This window comes from Tachysurus vachellii, chromosome 6 (genome assembly GCF_030014155.1).
Source record: "Tachysurus vachellii isolate PV-2020 chromosome 6, HZAU_Pvac_v1, whole genome shotgun sequence".
NCBI classification, from domain to species: domain Eukaryota; kingdom Metazoa; phylum Chordata; class Actinopteri; order Siluriformes; family Bagridae; genus Tachysurus; species Tachysurus vachellii.
Genome location: NC_083465.1, coordinates 22,493,756 through 22,515,126, shown reverse-complemented (window position 1 = coordinate 22,515,126; position 21,371 = coordinate 22,493,756). Strand labels below are relative to the sequence as shown.

The following is a 21,371-nucleotide window of genomic DNA, read 5'->3' as shown; positions in this document are numbered from 1 at the left end:
CATACAGTGCATCTCCACAGCTTGAATGTTGCTCTCTGCACGCTGCTCCGTTTCCTCACTTCAAAGCAAGACAAAAATTGTTAAACTTGAGCAAAAAAGCCATGTAGACTATAATAAGTGGGTGTTAGTGCAGTGAGTGGCATAATAAACGAGGCTGAGAAATAGTGATGTAGTGCCGTGAGTAATTTTATATGTGTTCATTTTTATACAAACTCCTCTGCCTTTTGTAGAGCCAAGGCACTACAGAATAAAACCAAAAAGACAGATTGAATATTTTCTTCGCCGAACTTCCTGTTTATATGACGTGTTTTTATTTGAGCATTTTGTAGAGGACTTTAATTTAGAATAAAATGTTCTCTTAACTTCTAAATTTTCCAAAGGAAAAAATTTGGGAGTTCATCTGGAATTTTATAATTTGCCCCATTTTTGTGACCAGAGAATAATTTCCTTTTTTTTAGAGAGCGAGCATAATACAATATATCATATATTTAGTTTACATATTGTAAATCTTAAATAAAAGGCCCAAGAGTTAGGCCTAATTTTAATGACAACAGATGACAAGTCAAGGTGAATCACCGAATGCAAATGATGCAAGAACCTAATACCCTGTCGCTCATCCTTTTCTTTTTTCCTTTCATCTTACTATTGCTCATTTCTTTTTTGTTTACACTCTTGCCTTATCGCCTCTTATTCCTCCTTCAGTCTCTCAGTCTTTGTCATGCTTCGCTCTGTTGGTTTACCATGCCGTAGCAGTGTTAAAAAGGCCCGTAAATTCTGGTTTGCCGAACAAAAATCCCCACAACACCTCCTCAAATCTCGATTATGATTCAGTTTTAACTGTATTTCAATACATTTGGAAAGTGAGTCAAACTGCCTGTTTTGCCTGTTCCTAATTAAATAAAAAAAACTAACCTGTAAACGTAATACCTCTATTGCTTAAACACTTAAAAGTGTACTTACAATTCACTCTATTTTAGTGACAAAAGTCTACTAAACACTAAGAATTTGATTTACTTTATTATTTTTTAATTTAAGGGCAAAACAGGTAATATAACTTCCTTTCCAGGAAATTAAGAGGCACGACACAAAAATAATGCAGACAACAGCTTTCATAGATCAACTTTAGTGTTTAATATCCACACCAAAGGAAATAAAAATAAAAAATAATACACTTAACAGGTTACAGTCATCACCATTAATCCCACAGAATGCCTTTCTTCTAAAGCTGCACATCACAGTGTGCGACTAAATAACCCCCGTTTCCCCCGCTTTATGTAATGCCAGCTTTCACCCTCGTTTCAGGTCCTGAGGACGGCCTAGAGATGACAGGGTTTTACTCCGAACCTGAGTCTTAATTACTGAGATCATTAATTCATTAAAGCCACACAAGGTTTGATTGGGGATGCCTCTGTTTTTTGTTTTTTTGATTGCTTCCAAGTTTACAAATAAACACTGAAAATAAAATTCAAAAGTTTACCCCTTCTAAAACTTTTTGCAGGCTCGCCCCCAGGTCCTTTTACCGTAGGGACGGAAGCTGTTATTGTGGAGTGCAAAAGTGATTCCAAATAATCAATCAATCTACCAATCAACACATAAAAGATACACACTTCACTCCAAAATGTAGGGTTGCTGCGGGGACTACATACAACCTCACAGATACATACAGCCTTTTTTTTACATCCATGTCAGGAAACCACAGCTTTGCCAGGAATTAATAACAATCATATTTGAATTAATTAAACCCTTATAAACCATTAAACCATTGTAACAGACCTATATAAGCTTACAAGATTAACTTGTCTGCACAATCTTCATTCTAAAACATTTTCAGCGGCAAGCTGGTTACAGAAAGCTGTATGTAAACGCCAAAGGATGTGATGTAGCTCAAACTCCCTCGCTTGCTCACTGTGCTGTGTTATGGTTCCAACTGCCTCAAACACCACACCATATACTGTGCTATAGCAGATAAAGATATGTTTATATTATTTCCCCCCCTTTTTTTAATTTACCCTTATTATCTGTTTATACAAATCCCACAGTCTTCACTAGCGTATTTAAACAGTCCCTTCAGCTAATTCCCATTGTTCTCAATCAACACGCTGTACACGGAGCAAGGACCGTGTGATCAAAACAAAAATGGAGGGGATGGGGGGGCGGTTAAGAAAGAGAGAAGGAGAGGGGAGAAAAAAAGTCAGCTCAGCAGACAAGGAGATGAAGGAACGAGTGCACAGTTGCGTTAAATACAAAACTGACTATTCTTGTAACAACATATAGACAATATGACTCATGGGTCAAATAATCCACCCAAATAAAAGTACCTGAAAATGTGGCATTAAACATTTGTTGGGAGACTTCTACAGTTTGTAAAGTAGCCTGTGTCTTATATGAATGGTAGTGATGTCATTTTCTGGGCAGAAAAAGTGGCTACACGAACCAGAAAGCAGCCAGGTGATAAATTAGTCTTATGATTAATTAGTGTGACATCTCATACGTTAATAAAAAGATATGATTCTGAAGTCTGAAGGCCAGACATCAACACAATTCTATTGAATTAAATGAAAACATAATGGCATAAAGTTCAATCAACAATTTAAAGTCTCAAAGCTGGAAACATGCTAGAACAGTCAGGAACTAAAGTCCAAAGTTGATTGACATTGATGTCCATTTTGGTCTCTGACATTTTTCATTTAATTTTTTTTGGAGAAAGTCTTTCACTGAGGTGTCAGAGGAAAAAAACACATGGCAACCCAATGTCAAACATTTTGTGCAAGCCTGAAAACAGGAAGAAAAAATTCGGGGTATGCAGACCACAAAACTCAGTGTCATTTGAAGGCAAAGGAGGAGGGAAAAAAGACAGAGAACAGAGGGATTAGGAGACACAGAGAGACAGAGAAAAATGGACAAAGGGGGAGGAAGTGGGGAAGATGGGAACAATGTGGTTCAGGAATACGGCTGTGGTACACCAAACCCTGGCCTATAAAGCGGCCTACCTGTAGGTGACTGAGAAGGGGGCATATGTGAGCCCATGGGGTAACTATAACCTCCATAAGGGTACGGGCTGGGGTAGGGTGCATTACTAGGGCCAAACTGCCCAAAAGGAGGACCTTGGGGAGCTGGAAATGCAGATTGGGCAGGGTATGGGCATGTGGATGGGGCAAAGGCAGGCCGGGCAGCAGGGTAGCCTGAGGATGGAGTAAAAGCTGTGGAATGGTTTGAGTAGGGCTGAAAAGCACCAGTGGGGTTGGAAGGGGCGGCTGTAGAGGCTGAACAGGGTTGGCTAGGAGGAGAAACAGGGTATGGAGTGTATGGCAGGGCACAGTTGGGTTGGTTGTTGCTCACGGTAGGTTTCTGCTGTGGCTGTTGCTGGGGTTGCTGCTGTTGCCACAGTGACACTGAGCCGGCCTCCAGATTGGAGCACGGCTCTGACGTCACACCAGACTCCCCGGCTCCTTGGTTCTTCTGGCGTAGAATCTCTTGCAGCTTCTCGATGCACACACGTCTTCTGTGAGCGAGGCAGCGGAGAGAGTGGAAGCGCTCAAGGAATGAGTCTAGTAACAAGGAACCTTCTAGAAATTCATCAGCTAGAGCCTGCGGAAAGCAAGAGTGTAAAGGAGACAACACTTGGTGTGTGAAAGCAAGTGAACTGATGTAAGTTAATAAAAAGTCTGATAGCTAAACATGAAATTAATTGTTTACAAACAATAAAGAAATATTTAGAACAATATTTTGTTACACAGCCTTGAAAAGCCACTTACCTCTGACTCTGCCTCTGTGTTGGCGCCCTCTGCCTGTAGACGAGTAAACAACCCCTCAGGTGACACCAGGCCCATAATCCCATCTACCAATAAAAAAAAGGAAAGGAGGCATAAGATGGGGAGAGAAAGAGAAAAGGAGAGAGAGAGAGAGAGAGAGAGAGAGAGAGAGAGAGAGAGAGAGAGAGAGAGGAGGCAGGAAGAGAGTGAATGAACCCGCACTTTAAAAGAGAACTGAGAATATTTTAATTGCAGCTGAAGTTCACCTTCCAGATAACAACCTGCTTCTTTAAACCTTTTTAAAAGTGGTGTTATTCAGTATGGGATGTATATCACCTAAACCACAGTGGCACAATACATTAAATAAAGCAGCAGTCACAAAGAAATGAAATGATTTTGACTATTTCACACTGACAAAGCAGTTTAACAAAAAATAATTGATTCAATATTTAAGAACAAAATAAAAACAAGTATATATTTGTGATCAACTGTTAGGTAATGAACAGATTTTAAGTCTATAGTAAAAAAAAAAATAAAAAAAAAAGGTGGGGGATGGGGGTATAAACACGTAAAGAAAAAATAAGGGAGTACTACTGACTACTTAATGCTTAATACCCACAACTGACTCCAATGTGGGGAAAAAGAAAAGAAAAATCATATGACCATAGAAAGAGCTGGTGTTCACAATTAGGTTACTAGAGAAACAAAATAAAGTCTGTCTAAATTCTAGGAGACTCCCAGAACAAGGTGACGTAAGTAAGTACACAACAAGATAATAGAAATCAAGTCTGTGACTTAAGAGAACAAACTGGACAGTCTTGCTGAGCAACTTACTGCTTTACCAAAACAGATGACAGGATAATGAAATCATCCACAATTAAATAATAGCTGCAATTTTTTTCATCTATTGTTAATGAGGTCATGTTTTTCAAGACATATACTGCTCTTGTATTTCCTCTGTATCATGTCAGTGTGGTTAAATTTAGGATCAGAATAGGAATCCCTTAAATTATATTCACTGAATAACACCTCTAGGAGAAACTTCCTAATGCTATCACAAGCTAACATCACCTAATTTTAGTACAAGTGTTAGCTGTGGAGGTGAAAAGCAATTTTATTTCATCTTACCAGTGGTTTTTTCCCCTTTGCACAAAGTACTGTAGGTTTAATTTTTTCAACTAGGTCTCCTTTCTTTACTGTTGTTTCATTTTAAGTAATTGTACTGTCTCTTGTACTTACACGTCCATCAAAAGGCTTTACAGTTTTAATTAATATACAAACAGGAGGTTTGGGCTTCGGACAATCAAAAAAGCAAATACGCTATTTAGATAAGTCCGCTAATGTATACGGAAAATGAGCAGAATCAGGAGAATATGAAGGAAATCCATGCAGACACAGTGTGCGTGTGTGAAACTGCTCACAACCCGTAAGATGGACTCAAGATTAAACTGGGGACCAATGGGCTGTGAGGCAGCATCTCTAACAGAACCATGTTTATGTAGCGGTCTGTGTCTATACATGGTTTTCCAATGTTAAATGCTTGACATTTTGAATCAATGAATGAAACTAACATTTGTACTATAAAAGATATGCAGCTATAATTCATCCCCCTAATCTTACTGCATCTCATTTTCCTAATCTCTCATCCACACTTTCCATTTTTAGCATACCCAGTCCTTACCTCTGAGAGCACAGTGCTTTTTGTATCTCTCCCTCACTTCCTCCAGTTCATTATATTTCCCTACTAGCCGTTCTCTTCCACTCTCCAGCTGCGGTTTCATGTCAAGGTTCTGTTCAGCCAGGCTGCGGTTGGAAGCCAGAGCCATCTCCCTTTCCAGTTGAATATTCTGGATCTATGAAGAAAGAAAGTTCAAAAGTGACTTTTCCTTCCATGGACAGAAATCAAATTTCCCAGTGATACATTCATACATAAAGTGGTATTTAAAAAAATAAGTCATTATGTTCGTTCATTTCTAATTAATACTAGAAATTGTATGATCTTAAGGCTTTTTATAAGAGTGTGGTCTATATAAATGCCATAAAGTGTTTTGTTAACTCTGCATTTTAATTTGTGTATCCTGTAAAAGTGACAGCTTGCACTTGCACCATAATCTAATTGGATGTGCCCAAGACAGCAAAGTGATCTAAGCCCTCTTTGGCTGATTCACACTGGGCAACAGCATTTCTACTCTGGGGTTAAGGTTCTTGCTCCGTGGTGGGGCTTAGAATAAAGCAACAGGCAGTTTGTGAAGAGAACATCTGGAAAACTAATTAGCTGAACAAAAGCTTGCTTAGCCTTTTTCACATTTGTTCATCCGTAGAACAAGTTCATTCTGTGTGAATGTAAGCAATCAACACGTACTGCTTCTGAGAAATAGTTACTTATTACTGTCGCATTTTGCTGCTAGCTCATCCGGAAGCTGAGTCGGTATTTGATTAATTAGAAGCAAAATACATTTTTAAAGAAATTCCTCTCACACAGCATTTTCTTGTTTTGCACAATGATCTCTAGCCGGTGGCTATCTATGAGTAAACAAACTCCACTGCCATTTTCAGAAATTAACTATTAACATTAACAACAATGTTTGATGGTAATGTAGAATAACAGAGGTCTGTATATTAGTGACTAACGTATTTTACATTAGTCACGAACAATGCACATTTTAAAAGGGAATCTAACCTTTGATTGTATATACAATTTTTCTGATCAGTACACTGAATTGATGTGTGCTCTTGACAATTAACTGCACATATAAGCATGGTTAACACAAAAGGTTTATTTAAAGAAGCACTTCACCTGCTCTACCTACCCATTAAGGGATTAGTAGTAAGTACATTTAAGTGGATTTAAGTGCATTTAACTTTAGATCACCCTGGAAAGTACCACAGAACCAATGACCAAACGAGAAACTAAAAAGGTCAATACACTACAATACAACCAAAAATACTTACACATTAGGTAAAATTCTGAAACCTGAAACCTATAGGATCTCACCTCATCGGACTCCAGTGCCATTGACTCCACCCCCTCCGAATTATCCAGCAAATCCTGTAGCTCGGATTGTCTGAGATCCTGAAGCTTCTCCATTGATTTGCCAGTACAGCTATCAGTCAAAATTGCAGACAAAAAGACAAGCATATAAATACCTCTGCAATTGTTCATACTTTACATGGCCATTTCTGTTTTTACTTTTAAGAATAGTATTTTTTTGTAATTATCTTGTTTGCGTCAACCAGTTAAAACACCATGAGGTATGTTAGACACATAATTTCCCTTCTCTCAAACACTTTGGCAGGTTGATTAACTGAAACAGGTGTCTTTGAGCAAAGGGGCAAAAAAATTTGCTAGGTTCTGGTCCATACACGACTGTAACTGGGAGTCCATCTTTACTGTGTCATGTCTGCCAGACGATAATTATAAAGGTAATGTCAAAACTGCTAAAACTGAAACTGAAATACAAAAACTGCACTTGAGATCTGGCAGACTAATAACATAATAAATAACAACACCTTAAACACAAGGCTACCACATCCCTATTTATTTACATATTTTACTTGACACTTGTCCTTGTCACTACTAAAGATGTATTTACATGCTAACGGAGCAGGGTTATTTCACCAGGATGGATTAATAAAGTAGTTTGTTGTTATGTTGTCTAAACTAATCTAATCTCCACAATCCTAATCTAACCCCAGTGAACAATAAATGATCTACAAGGACAACAATACATGTATCTAATAACGCCTGTGTCGATATCATGCGTTATTAATTCATGAGAAAGTAGAATTACTTACAAGGTGCTAGCAAATCAAATTCCTTGGGACAGAAAACACATCGACAAACATCCAGTGACGTAAAACGAACACGGAAGCGCTGGTTGTCAATAAATAACTTATCAACATACGTCTCATGAAACGTTACACGCAGAATTAACCTTCAAATCAGCCGTTAATGTGAAACGAAGCCGGTTTTAACCGTTAATGTTGATCTCCGTCCTCACAGCTGTGTTTATCGACAGCCTTACAGTCAGCTAGTCAGCTAGCAGCTAAGAACAAATATAGAAGGAAAAAACCGTCGAATGAAAGACGACCACAAAAAGTACACGAAATATCGTTTCTACTTTAAACGACCTAAAAGCTGAACCGACGACAACATCCAGGAAATGCTGCTTTTAATAGGAAATAGTCACTCTCTTAAGCGAAAGTTTCACTTCTTGCTGACAGATACCGCCGCCATATTTAGGAATAATCCACTCTAGACCCTGTCAAGGGGGACGGTGGAAATGTAACATGAGAAATGTTGAAGTTAGAACAAATAACAAACGAACAGTATGATTTAATCGCAATTTTAACGAGTTTAACGTGTAATACGATAGCGTTTAATAATGGCAATAAGGACGTTTTAAATGTATAACCGACTACTATTCGTCAGTGGTATCGTCTGTTGTTCAGCTGATTCATGGGAAACTCCAATGTGACGGGAATGTTCCATTCGCTCTGTACCAGCAGGGGAGCTCAGAACAGAGGCTTATTTCCATTATAAATATCTCTGTGCATCAATAAACTCTTTATACTGCTGCTTATGAGATCACAGAAACGGAAGATTGTGTATAATTCTTTAAAAATGTTTTTGGAAAATTCCCTTTTGTAAAAAAAAAAAAAAGAACCTAAATAAATATCAATTAGTCAAGATTTCTTACAATTTCTCTTGTTAGACCTTTTTCAATGGGATACATTTATTTCTGCAAATTGTCTAATTTCTAAATTGTCTAATTAAACCTTTGATTTGTTATAAATATATTATGTTAGAACTAAAAGGATCCTTTCCCTGCAAATACGCTTTCCAGATATAGACATTTAAAACAACAATATTGTTGAAATATTTCTTTATTGTTTAACAAATAAAAAAACACAAAGGAAAATAAAGTAAACATCCAAACACTGTAGTAAAAATGTATGAAATCTAAATCCAAAAAGTGATAACTAATATAACAGGAATGCACATGTAAAATCTCAAGGACACGGGTAATCTAGACACAGTATGTTTGGTTTAGAATATAGTAGTTAACTACAGTAATTATGATAAATATTCTAAAAATTTGTATTTCCTTTTTCCACATTAGTCAGGGCGGTTTAAAGGGTTTATAAAAGACTTTGACGTGTATTATATAAACTGACGTTCATTTTTTGGCCACTTTAATGTGTGCGGTTTATATGTTTTTATCCAAACCAATCATGTGGTAGTGGCAGACTTCTGTAGAATCACACACACATGCACATTTCTATTGTTATTTAATGCGCTGTACTACAGCATTCATGCATGACTGGCTAATTGGATACTTGCACGAATAAGCAGGGGTTGTTTCCATAAAAGCGGCCAGTGAGTGTATACATCAGATAAAGCAATAAAGGTGACTAGACAAAAAAAACAGTGAAATCATTTTAAATAATTCTAATTCCTTATTTTTATTGAGTTTTGCCATTTTATTATTACAAGCTAATAGCAGATATGCTGTATATTCAATTTATCATTTACTATTTTACAATGTGCATCATCTTATTCATATTAATCTTTTGTTGTTCTGCCTGTACTGCCTATCTTACACTTACTGCATTATAATCAATGCAATTTATGTAGGTACTGTGTAGAGCTTCTGTATTGTTTCATATATTATATTACTGTATATGATGGTATTATACAAATTAGTAAAGCAGGCTCTGTGTATTTCAAGCACAAACAAAACCTGAAAACAATGTACAATGTTATGAATAGTTACAACACCAATCCAAAATGACTTTGACATACAGAGTTGAAGACACACAAGTCATATGTTGTTTCCACTTTAAATGGAGAACATTTTTGTGTACACTATAGTTTACACTACTATGCTTACTTTTTAAAATGTCACTTTTATTAAAAAAAAGTGCAAAATTAAAAAGTACATGAACATACATTTAAATTTCTGAGTTATACTCTACATTTTTCAACTTCTCACTTATGAAAAAATACTGTATATTCAGCTTGTTTTCAAACCTTTCATAGCTGAAAATAAAATGAGACCTTGAAGGGTGAGTGCTCCGATGTCATAAATCAAAAGCAATGCAGAGACTGATATGAAATATTCCTGTAATGAAAACAAAAAAAGGTCAAAGCTTTAGCAGATTTTAGAAACATTCCAGCATTGTATGCTTAACGTATTAAAGGAAATAAGGGCAAATAAAAGGTTTAAAGCTGCGAAAACTCACAGTGACAAGATCTTTTTGACAACCAATTCGCCGACCTTCGTTGAGTTCACAAACAGATTCTACAGATTTTATGTCATTGACTGCATAGGCATAAATAATAATGGCACACAATCCCACCAACAGCCCAAAGGCACTGGCATAAACACAGGATTTCATCTAGAAAAAAAATGAAAACAATTAAACAGAATTGTTTTAGCATCAAAAAGGTAAGTTATTTGCCAGTTGTCCTCTATAAAATTGTTAGTTTTCTCTTTTTAATCTGCAGTTGGCTCTGCCTAGAGTTAAAGGTAGAAATATTGCCAGAAGTTACAGTACCTGAAGCTAGCTGCTTTAGCTGCATTCTGAACATACTCTAGCTTTAATATATTTTACCAACATTAGATTTGATTTTAAACATAACACTTTAGGTTTAAAAAAGAAAAAACTTGCCAGCTGCCTGCTAGGAGCTCTTTCACATGCCATTGCAAATGCTCCACCAGCTACAAACTGCACAGAGATGACAATAAAGAATAATTATTGAAAAATTTGTACATTTAATTGTGTGCTCCCTTTATTTGTGTCTTTGTTAATATTTAAAATCAATTTTATGGTAATCGAACAAGATACTAATTCATCTGTGTGATTCATTTGCACTCATTAAAAAAAAAAGACAGGAAAAGAAAACTTACTGCTGCTCCGACAACAACTGGGCACACATGTAGTACTTTTATGTTGACGCTCATGTAGTAAGTTGGAAGTCCCAGAAGCATTTGGAACAGTCCAAGTAATATTGTCATAACCTATAAAAGACAAAGCACCATGTTTCAATGGACTAATTTCATAATGAACTACAACCAAATACCACAAAATAATAATTAGTGCAGGAAATTAACAGCAACATCTTTGAGATCTTGACTTCTTTACTGTACCTCCACTGGTACATATACAGTATCAATAGGCAAAAAACCAAAAAAACAATAGATTTGATGGGATGCCTGATCTTTTGTAATAAAATAATAAATAAAAGCTTAGTAATAAAAGTTTAACCAACAGATCCACATCTCATCACTCACCGCTACAACCTCAGGATCATAAACCCTGAACAGACGATGCAGTTTGCATGGTGGTACACTCTGTGAGTCTGCCATCTAAAAAGAAAAGGAATATGAAAATTAACATGACCATTAGAGCAAAAACACTGATTACGTTTAAGGCCAGTTTAAATACAGACCTTGGTTCCTTTCTTGCAGCTAAATAACAGTGGGGGAAAGGTCTGCTCTAATGTTAACGACAAAGCAGTCTAATGGACACTGCTGAAATGAACCTCGTCTGTACATGTTGTGACACTAATTGTGCCTCTACAATGATTTATTCAATAATATTCAGTATGGTGATCAGTTATGGTGTTCAGGGTTTTGTAAGTGGGAAATCTTTATATCTCTCCACACTCATAAATAAATAGGCCAGATTATATCTAATTTAATTTACAATTCATATTGGATTAATCATTCATTAAACTGGTATAGCACAGAAATATACAAATTAATGGTAAATGAATATATATACCTACCTCAAATTATGTAAAAAAAGAAAAGAAAAGAAAGTGTGCACAGAAAATTGTTTATTTGTTTGTTGTTTGTTTGTTTGTTTGTATATTTCTTTAGTTAGTTAATTTGATAGTCTAGTAGTCTAATAGATTCTACTAGGTTGGAATATATACTTGTTCACTAGCGCCACCTTCTGGTCTGTATTTCTATTAGTTAATTCAAATAAGAAAGGCCTGAGAAAAAATTAAACACTATCATCTTACTCTTGTATGCACTTTTCTGTGTGTGTGTGTGTGTGTGTGTGTGTGTGTGTGTGTGTGTGTGTGTGTGTGTGTGTGTGTGTGTGTGTGTGTGTGTGTTGGTTCTCACTATTCTGTACTATTTAAATTTGTGGCAATAAAGCTAAATTTTTTGTTCTTCCAGATTAGTATATAATCTTGCATTTTATATAACCTTGTAGTTATCCAAGGTTATATAATATATTATCCAATATTCAGTAATAGTAATACTTGTAATTTAAATAGGAAAGAACAGTGTATAATAAGACTAAGTATAGACATTTTAGCTTATTGGACTGAGGATATGTATATAGATTAATGGTGCGGATGTTTGTTAGGCTGGTTGTAAATCAGTAGAAAGGGAGAACAGCAAAATAGAAAAAATACAGTTGATAAACTATTGCTCAGTCTCTTCTTTAATAAACATAAAAATAAAAAGACATGAATGGGCTGGTACAGCAAAAGACATGACATGACAAGACATGACAATATATGTTGAATATAACGAAATGAGCCATTAAACAAGTGATAAGACGCCTGCCAGAACCCTGTCCGGTAAGAGACGGTCTCTGTAATTCCTGACACATGACTTATAGGTTTATGTTAATGTACTCTTAATGTACATTTTTATTGTCTATAATCACAGCTCACACACAGGCATATTGCACAGGCTGTTGCATGGTAGATGGACTAAAAGATCTAAGATAAACATATTTTTGTTTTAAGTGATGAAAAAAAAGTATAATCATTGGTGTTGTGACGTTTGCTGGTTTCGCTGTTTTTGCTGTGCTTTTTGAAGTTTTCAAACCTGGGAAAATCTTCAGGACAAAGGACTTTATACTTTAGACTGAGGAACGAATGACTGTTTAATGTGGCTTCAACTTAAGTGATAACAGATACTAAACTGTTTCATGAACATTCCACAAGATTAAATCTAGCTATAAACCATTTAAATGTGCAGCATTTAGTTCCTTAAAAAATCAACTGCTGTGTTTAAATCAGAATAACAAACTCCCTACTGTATTATTTATATATAACTACATGGTCTGTTGTGTGTTATTTCTTACATAATATGTTGTCCTCATTGTTGACGCAGATGAAAGTATTACAATTGGTTTCTGCAGGACAATTTTGTGAAGGGAGGGAAGAGTGGAACAAATTCTTTTTACTGGTGGAATGTACACTGCAGGGGCCACAAGTGACATTTGTAATGATGCAGCTTCTTAAAAATTCTCCAACTTAAGCCTTTCAGTTTACAAGTACTATTCTACAGTGAATTTCACAAAGAATGGCAAAACAAAATTACTACTGTTTTATGAAGCAACTGAAGTGTATTTATTCTTTCACTGGAGATTTCTACACAGGAAGTGAGTGGATACTGGAACCAATCCAAGGAGAAAAAGATACACTGAGAGAGGGAACAACAGGGAGCTTTGATGAAAACCATATGTTCTGGTTTCAAAGTTGTGGAATGCAAAATGAAACTGTGTTTGGGAGAGACACAGGCTCTACACCCATTAAGACATAGCTAATAGCATGCATAACTATGAACACAAAACTTGTAGGTTTGTGCCTCAAAGATGAAAAAAAAACACTGTCAAATGGGTCATTAAAATGGTGAACAACGAACTCCAGTAAATCAATATTGAAAGACAGGGTGGACTCGTGTGTTAGTGTTGCCAGATTGGCCAACATTCAAAAAATGATGAACATTTTCTCAGTCATCGGCATCAGTTTTGTAAATAGTGTTTCTTTTTTGTTTTATAACATGGAGGCATCATCATAATAATACAAAATCTATCAATACATTACTGCCATGCAGTCAGCTATTCTGACAGATTGAGACAGTCTATTTCTTTATCAGTGAGTATTTATGTGTTCATAGGTACAGAAAGATGACAAGTAGACATTTTAAATATATACACAGAATTATGCAAAAAGGTGAGGTATCGTTTAACCTGTTACCACAACCCCTTTTCAGGGGAGAATGAGAAATTTGTTTGTTACATTATTATGAACGTTTCCAGCACCACAAAACAGAGGGATAGAAAACAGAATAAAAAGGGTATCTTCATGAGTATTATTCATTATTCTACCTCAAAGCTCACATCTGATCAGTTTGAAGGTGTTGATTAATTTTTCAAACAATCAGATTTTTATTAATGCGCTTGTTGGTGTAGCATTACAATAAAAATGTTCAAGTTCATCTTTTACTACATTTAGCCCTCCTCAACTTCTTGTCCTCACCATAAGACACAAACAAACTCACTTTTGAAAAATGTAACTACATTCAACGAATGTAATTAATATGAGATGACATGAGATTTTACTACAAAAAAAAAACAATCCTGCTGTGCATGTATAAATGAAAGGGATAATATCTTAACTTTTTTTCACTTTAGTTCCAAACTCCTGCCTGCATAGCAGTCTAACAGAATTGTGTTCATCTTTTTACAAAACCTAGCATAGCAAATGTCATTTATAATTAACCAATGAGCTGAATATGGTGTATTAATTGAGTAGATTGCTAAACTGTGTCCCCTACAGCACTGCATTACTGGAACCCATGGATTTGGTGCCATTTTTAACACTCTGGCAACACTGTATCCAGCTGTTCTAGGGCCAGTAACTCACCATCACCCCCTCTCCAAACACACACACACACACACACACACACACACACACACACACACACACACAGAGCCCTTCATTGCTAAATAGCACGATGACTCCATATCAAATTCTAAGAAGGATCAACTTAGTAATTCACCAAAAATGACTGAAACCACTGCACAAATCTTACTATTAGTATCCCCACAGTACACACACTTACACACAGTATACACACCATACACTTGTAACATTTGACTTTACATGAAGAAAAAAAAAGATCTGATATTTTATTTCTAAGAAAGTCAAATCAAAGCCATGGACTTACTTTGACAGCAGGAGTTTGTGACCCAGAAATCACAGTATTCAGCAGGAGAAAGGGAAACTGGGGTAGTGGTGATATAGAGGAGCACAGAAAATAAAGTGCGCATGTATTAATGTACTGGGGAGAGGAGAGGAGGGGAAGGGGGCTGCTGGAAAGACCCCATTTCTTTCTCAGAAATGCGGAGAAACGGGCGGGACGTGATGTGTCCGCATTTCAGCAAATCTCTCTCTGTCTGATTGTTGTTCTCTCCACAGTGTAATCCAAGTTGAAAGTTTGGAGCAATTCTGAATATTTCAACACTTCAGGTAGGTTCACATGGTTACACTGATAACAAAATGTATATATTTTTTAAATGTGTGTGTGTTTGTGTGTGTGTGTGTGTGTGTGTGTGTGTGTGTGTGTGTTTTTATGTGTGTGTGTGTGTGTGTGTGTGTGTGTATGTCGTCGTGTCAGTGTCTAAGCGATGCTGGAGCTGTGACACTACAGCGGCTGCGTCCCAAATTGCGCAATAACGCACTGAATAGTAGGCAATAGTAGTATACCAGCAAAGTTAGTGACTTGGACAGTTTGCTTCGGACATGATCTCCTTGAAAAATTAAGATAAATTATTTTATCTGAAGTGATTCAGTTTGAGTGCTACAAAAGACTTAAAGTAATTGTCAAACCTAATAGTCAATAAACTGTTAGGTTTAATTTCATTTTTATGCTGCCTTTATTAATCCTCACTGTAATTTATTTGTTTCTTCAAATAAATTTAAGGTAGGCTATGCATATATTTACTTGTCTCTGCTTTTCTACTACTTTTATTATTATTATTATTATTATTATTATTATTATTATTATTATGTAACTTCACTGATACAGGTCTCATACCTAGGCATCTTGTTGATATAGTTTATGTCTATCTATGTACCTAACACCAAACCTGCCATAAGAAAGCATTAAAAAGCAAAGAATTTAGAAAACATTTATCAACCTGTAACACTTCTACCATCCATATTTTGCACACACACATATCCTGTACCATACAGTTATTGAGGTGGCTGATGCCTGTGTCACTCATCCTTACAAGGAGAGTTTAAGAGCATGCTAATGACCTCCACCCTTGAAAATAAGCAAAAAACATTCACAGTACACTCCACTTTGTTCACTTGATAATCATCAAGACAATCCCGTTTATGAAAAACAGAAAAGCTTTTCTTATATCAAATCTCTTGCTGACATGATTTAAGTAAGATGACTTATGCCAAGGTAACGTAATATTTTAATATCATCATTTCAACAACACCGCTTAGTGAACCAGATATAAATGCTGTGACACCTGGCCCTGTAATCTGTTCTTATGTTACTGTTATATTAGTAGCTATTAAATAATCTTTGTTTATGTAGAAGCCTAATTTTTTTATTTAAAAATCACTGTTAAACGGTTTTCTTTTTCATGAATGTCTAGGCACTGAACGAGAATGGCACTGACGGTGTCAAGTGACTTGTCTGTGTCTGTAACTACAGACCAGAATGTTAATAAATTAACAGACATGCAGGAGGTACTTAAAAGGAGAATACAGAAAGGAGAATCAAAATCATTGGGGGTAAGTCACTGTGTCAAACAGAGCCCATATGTTGTATTCCCATGTTAGATTCAATATTTCATTGTCAAGTTTAAAATGTGAAATACAGGCCAGAAAATGGCATATGAATGTTTCATTATCTATATGATGCAAAAGGGCTCTCATTATAAGACACAACATGAGTCCCATTTTACTTAAAAAAGCAATCTCCTTCTAGATTTCCCAGGTCATGCTTGGATTTATGATCATCTCTTACTCTGTGCCACTGCTCTCTTCCGAATTCACAGAGGTTGTCATGTTTGGTGTGCCGTGGTGGAGTGGTATATCCGTAAGATATAATTTATTTTTTCAATATCAGTTAATAAAACTTAAAATCACTGTTACATCTCCATGTATTCTTTTTCTTTTCAGTTTGTCATTGCAGGTACTGTTGCTCTTATAATGGAAAAACATAGCAGTGTTTCTTTGGTAAGAATGAAACACACACACATTATTCCATTAAAATATTAATTAAAATATGTTTATGCTCCAAATAACTTTAAGCCTAATAATAAGCTAACTAAAACATACTGTCATTAACAAAAAATGGTTGTTTTATAAAGAAATTTTGTTATTGAGCTTGTATGGAAGGAGTTTTCCAGCACAGAAGAGACTTCAGCACTTGTCTCATTTAAGCTCATTAAGCTTACTTTCTAACCCTAGAAAGAACAAAAGAGAGACACTGGAGAGGGAAAGACTGGGTCTGAATATACTTTACTATATTATTTAAACTATAACATTTGTTGTAACAGGAACTTGTTAGACAGACATTCAACAACATTAAATACAAATAAGTGCATACAAAACTGTGATATAAGAGCTATAAATCACTTGCTTCACATTGGGCCATATCATATAACATATGGCCACAAAATGTGAGGTTTTCATCCACTGACCAGAAAAATGTTCCAGCAGAAGCACAACCAGTACTCATTACATCATTTCCACTCATTATTTGCAATATTTTTTTTGTTTAACATTTCTAGGTCTTTATATGCATGGTGTTGACACTGTTCGCTGCAGTCATCTCGGTCATTGCAATAATTATCTACATGGTTGATATTGTGAACCACCCTCAGACTACTTGCCAGAGCAACACAATGCCTAAATGTGGTGTAGAATATCATCTCACGGTATGGCAGAAGCTATTGTGCCATTCTGAAACTTTACAATTCATTAATTATGTAATGTTTGCAACAACCTGGAGGCATGTTATTTTTACTTTTTATGCTACAAGCTACACTGAGGACTGACTGACTGACTGACTGTAATTTTGAATTTTTCCCCTTGCTTTTTCTCAGAGACTCAATGTAGAAGTGAAGTCAATTCTCATGTCCCTCAGCATGGTTCAAACTGGCATCGCTTCTGCTTTTGCATTAATTCTGTACAGAGAAAGGCAAAATTTTAACAACTACATGGTAAGATCAATACATAAAAACAGCTGTCTTAACTTCATACCCAGCTCAGTTCTACTATTTTCATCATAGATTTAAACCATTCTTGCTAGTGCAACTTGTTCAAAGGTTCATGCACTGGTCAATCTATAACTTAGTGACGGACAGGTTCCAGAGTCTGAATAAGTTCTCTGTCTCTATTTTGCTAGATAAAAAAAAAATTAAAGAGATGCTGGGAAATGTGGTCTGAATATAAGGCATAAACAAAAGCTTCTTTATGTTTGGTTTCCTTTGACTATGCAGAGTAATACATTCACAAGAGAGTTTATTACAGCTGCATTTGCAATTCATTGTTTTAAAATGAGTTTTGTTGTTGGGTTATTTACATTATTACTTTATAAACTATTCACATGTTGAAATTTATTGATACATTTATTTTATAATTGCAAACCCAAATCATTGGCTGATATTACGGGATCTAAAGATTTGCGGAATCTTCAATATTCAGCCCTTTTTTGTTGGTATGTCTAAATCTGTGTCTCTCTTTTTTCTCTTAAAGTTTGTGAATTAAGGATGTCCTGTATTTGAAAAAACTGACAGCATTGAACTTCAATCAACTAACCACCACACATCTTTATTTTTTACATATTTCTATAATACATTATGTTCACTTATTCTTAGATAAATTGTACTATATAATGAACAGTATGTATTAAGATGCATTAGACATTTTGTTAACATTTTATAATATAGGTTATATACAATGAATCTTTCAAAATTGCAACAGAGCTGCACTAAAACAGTATTAAATGAGTACATTTCAGCTGCATACATAATTCTGGCCCAGTTTTGCTAGTTTCCTTGACTGTACAGTACAAGCTGTGTTATGTCCATTCTTGCAGCTGGTGGCCTTCAATCTTCCAAAATTCTTTCACAATTCCCTACAGAATTTCTGGCTCTCAACAACAGAAGTACTTAGCTCTTCTGCTGGATTTGTAATGGGAAACAGTCTACTATTGTTGTACAGTAAATTGTCCCAAAATTTCTTATATTCTCCAAATATAGAGATGCCAAATATGAATGATCACATTCAGTTGTTATCTACAGCGAATTAGTTTTGTGTTGTTTTTCTTTATTACAATTTATTGATTTCTATCTTTGTATGGAAATTTCTGAGAGAACAATTTCATATTTTTTTTAATGTTACAATACTAATTTTCATATAATGCATTTATAATGTAAACATGTTTTATTAAAAAATGTCTATAATACATTTGTTTTATTTTTTCTTTTCATCCATTGTTTCTGTTGTATTTCGACACCAAAAAAAAATCACTGAACTGAAACTGGTCAGTATACCCTGGTCAGTATTCATTGGCACATTGTGTTTGTTTACAAATAACACACAGTATAATATAGTATATTAAGGGTTGCTTTTTAAGTGCCAACACCAGGGTTGAAGTACTTCAGGCCTTTCAATAGAAAAGAAGCCCGCTTTTAATTCGCTTGTTCTAAATATGTTAGATTGTGTGGTGTTTTGTGTTAGAGTTTTTAACCAATAACAAACGATTTTGAATCAGACGGACATGTGAACTAAATCTGTTTATTCATTAAAAACGGTAAGTTCAAAAGAACCACTTATTTAACAAAGCTTGTGGTTAGTAATTAGTTAAGCAATGATTTTCTTACAAATCAGCCAGTTAGTTATGTTGGGCATTTAAATAACAAACAAACCTATGTATCCAGTGTTACTGTGCTATGACATAATATTACCATAATATTGCTGCTAATAGAGATTAGATGGTTCATTTAAATTGTGGTAAATCTAAGACTTGAACCTGCTACTTAAACCCGACTTTTCCACACCATTGAGCCACAACTCAATTCTGTTGATGGTAGACTGGATAGATATAACTCTGCAGACTCTTGATTGGGTGATCCATGCTATCACAATGTGACTCACAAGTTCAAGCTCATCCTTGCCCAGGTCATGAACCTCTCCATTCCATTCTTTGCCCTGGACTGATGTTGTGAATGTATGGTTGCCTATAAACATTACTGAATGGACCTCTGCATGCAATCTCTGCTGCCTTGTCAAGCAGATTGGGTAAAGATGATCACTGAAAATGTTTACTGCTTGATGATATCATTTTTTAACTGATGCCAGTTTAATGTAGAAAATCTAGAGATGGGACCCAGGCTTAAAAGTTTAAGTATCTCAATGATCTTCCTTGGAAGATGCAGCCTCAACCTACATGAGTATAAGCCTGTACCCAATCAGGAGGTCTAACCACAGTACAGCCAAATCTCTAAGTAACAATCTCCTTCCACATGGACTCACTTATGTCAAACTCCTTTAGAGGGCTTATTAGGACCTCTAGAATATAATTAATTCTTTATGTAAGTCTACCTTGTAATTACTAAAACTGCATTATTCTCTGCAGTGTGTTTGTTATAAAATCTTTTTAAGTAACTATATTATAAACAATATCTCATTTAAATAAGAAGGATGCGTCTAACATTTCTGCCTTATGATGTACTGCTGTTTCTGCACTTAACATGTTCATTTCCCCATTACACTACACACACAAGAATATCAAGCAGCAGCCTGCTACCCCAGTCACACATAAAGCAAGAGTCAAACATGTTTTAACATTGCCAGAATTATGATGTACAAAACAATTCAGACGTTAGATGGTATAATTTTTTCATTGTTGCACTGTCTACGATACATAACATTATAAAATCATGAATAAAGAAAAACAATGCATTTTAGTGAGTGTCATGAGATCAATTTGTTATGTTAAGAAATTCTTTCCAGAAACAAGAGTCGACTCCCAACTTTCCAACAGCTGGTTTCCAAGAGTCTACTTGTTTGTTATTAGCAGCAATAACCTCAACCAGGCACTTCCTGTAGCTGTGGATCAGACCTGCACATCGTTGAGGAGGAATTTTAGCACATTCTTCCTGGCAAAACTGCTTTAGCTCTGTCATATTCTTTGGACATCTTATGTGCATGGCCCTCTTCAAGTCAATCCATAGCATCTCTATTGTGTTGAGGTCTGGGCTCTGACTTGGCCACTCCAAAAGGCAAATTTTGTTTTTCTGAAGCCATTCTGTTGTGGACTTGCTCCAGTGTTTTGGGTCATTGTCCTGTTGCATCACCCACCATCTACACAGTTTCAGCTGACGTACAGACAGACATTCTCACATTATCCTGAAGAATTGTCTGATATACTTGGGAATTCATCTACCCCTCAATGATTGAAATTTGATGCAGGCCCTGGGATGATGTTTTCATGGTGAAAATGCCATGCCCTTTCTACACCAGATGTAGTGCTGTGTTTTTTCCAAATAGTTAAATCTTAGATTTATCAGTCCACCAAACATTTTGCCAATACTGCTGTGGAGTGTCAATGTGCTCTTTTGCAAACTTTAGGCGTGCAGCAATGTTCTTTTTAGTAAGCAGTGGCTTTCTTCGTGGTGTCCTGACGTGGATACCCAGCTTGTTCAGTGTTTTACATGTTGTAGACTCATGAACAGAGATGTTAGCAAGTTCCAATGATGCCTTCAAATATTTGGCTGTCATTCAGGGTTGTTTCTTTACCTCATTGATGAGTCTTCGTTGTATTC

At 35.8% G+C, this 21,371-nt stretch overlaps 3 protein-coding genes across 4 annotated transcripts; 1 reads left to right on the top strand and 2 right to left on the bottom strand.

Annotated features, from left to right (window-relative positions):
• Positions 1–1,107: 1,107 nt before the first annotated feature.
• On the bottom strand, positions 1,108–8,050 carry vps37c (VPS37C subunit of ESCRT-I). The gene is made up of 5 exons (XM_060872968.1): positions 7,548–8,050; positions 6,748–6,856; positions 5,434–5,605; positions 3,756–3,838; positions 1,108–3,588 (listed from the first exon to the last, which is right to left on the bottom strand). Exons 2-5 carry the CDS (start codon positions 6,838–6,840, stop codon positions 2,941–2,943), a joined length of 996 nt encoding a protein of 331 aa, XP_060728951.1. The 5' UTR covers positions 6,841–6,856; positions 7,548–8,050; the 3' UTR covers positions 1,108–2,940.
• Positions 8,051–8,623: 573 nt separating this feature from the next.
• On the bottom strand, positions 8,624–14,877 carry si:dkey-9i23.16 (uncharacterized protein LOC571915 homolog). Its single transcript, XM_060872980.1, has 6 exons — positions 14,741–14,877; positions 11,051–11,125; positions 10,667–10,777; positions 10,428–10,484; positions 9,999–10,154; positions 8,624–9,877 (listed from the first exon to the last, which is right to left on the bottom strand). The coding sequence occupies exons 2-6, from the start codon at positions 11,123–11,125 to the stop codon at positions 9,770–9,772; spliced, it is 507 nt and encodes a 168-aa protein (XP_060728963.1). The 5' UTR covers positions 14,741–14,877; the 3' UTR covers positions 8,624–9,769.
• Positions 14,878–14,904: 27 nt separating this feature from the next.
• Positions 14,905–19,007, top strand: tmem176 (transmembrane protein 176). 2 transcript variants are annotated; one of them, XM_060872978.1, is made up of 7 exons: positions 14,905–15,042; positions 16,188–16,326; positions 16,523–16,633; positions 16,717–16,773; positions 17,331–17,477; positions 17,646–17,762; positions 18,298–19,007. In XM_060872978.1, the coding sequence occupies exons 2-7, from the start codon at positions 16,201–16,203 to the stop codon at positions 18,307–18,309; spliced, it is 570 nt and encodes a 189-aa protein (XP_060728961.1). In that variant the 5' UTR covers positions 14,905–15,042; positions 16,188–16,200; the 3' UTR covers positions 18,310–19,007. The 2 variants fall into 2 exon arrangements, with proteins under 2 accessions (XP_060728961.1, XP_060728962.1); XM_060872979.1 differs by lacking the exon at positions 14,905–15,042 and adding an exon at positions 15,313–15,496.
• The last annotated feature ends 2,364 nt before the right edge of the window (positions 19,008–21,371 follow it).

What these genes read in the sequence shown, in the direction of transcription:
- si:dkey-9i23.16 (XM_060872980.1), bottom strand. Translation starts at nt 11,125, where the DNA reads ATGGCAGACTCACAGAGTGTACCACCATGCAAACTGCATCGTCTGTTC. An exon ending in CAGTTGTTGTCGGAGCAGCA is followed by an intron (nt 10,485 to 10,666) that starts GTAAGTTTTCTT and finishes ATCTCTGTGCAG; the next exon opens with TTTGTAGCTGGTGGAGCATT. An exon ending in GAGCTCCTAGCAGGCAGCTG is followed by an intron (nt 10,155 to 10,427) that starts GCAAGTTTTTTC and finishes TTTTTTTTCTAG; the next exon opens with ATGAAATCCTGTGTTTATGC.
- tmem176 (XM_060872978.1), top strand. Translation starts at nt 16,201, where the DNA reads ATGGCACTGACGGTGTCAAGTGACTTGTCTGTGTCTGTAACTACAGAC. An exon ending in GAGAATCAAAATCATTGGGG is followed by an intron (nt 16,327 to 16,522) that starts GTAAGTCACTGT and finishes ATCTCCTTCTAG; the next exon opens with ATTTCCCAGGTCATGCTTGG. An exon ending in AACATAGCAGTGTTTCTTTG is followed by an intron (nt 16,774 to 17,330) that starts GTAAGAATGAAA and finishes TAACATTTCTAG; the next exon opens with GTCTTTATATGCATGGTGTT.
- vps37c (XM_060872968.1), bottom strand. Translation starts at nt 6,840, where the DNA reads ATGGAGAAGCTTCAGGATCTCAGACAATCCGAGCTACAGGATTTGCTG. An exon ending in TGGCACTGGAGTCCGATGAG is followed by an intron (nt 5,606 to 6,747) that starts GTGAGATCCTAT and finishes CTTTCTTCATAG; the next exon opens with ATCCAGAATATTCAACTGGA. An exon ending in AAAGCACTGTGCTCTCAGAG is followed by an intron (nt 3,839 to 5,433) that starts GTAAGGACTGGG and finishes TTTTATTGGTAG; the next exon opens with ATGGGATTATGGGCCTGGTG.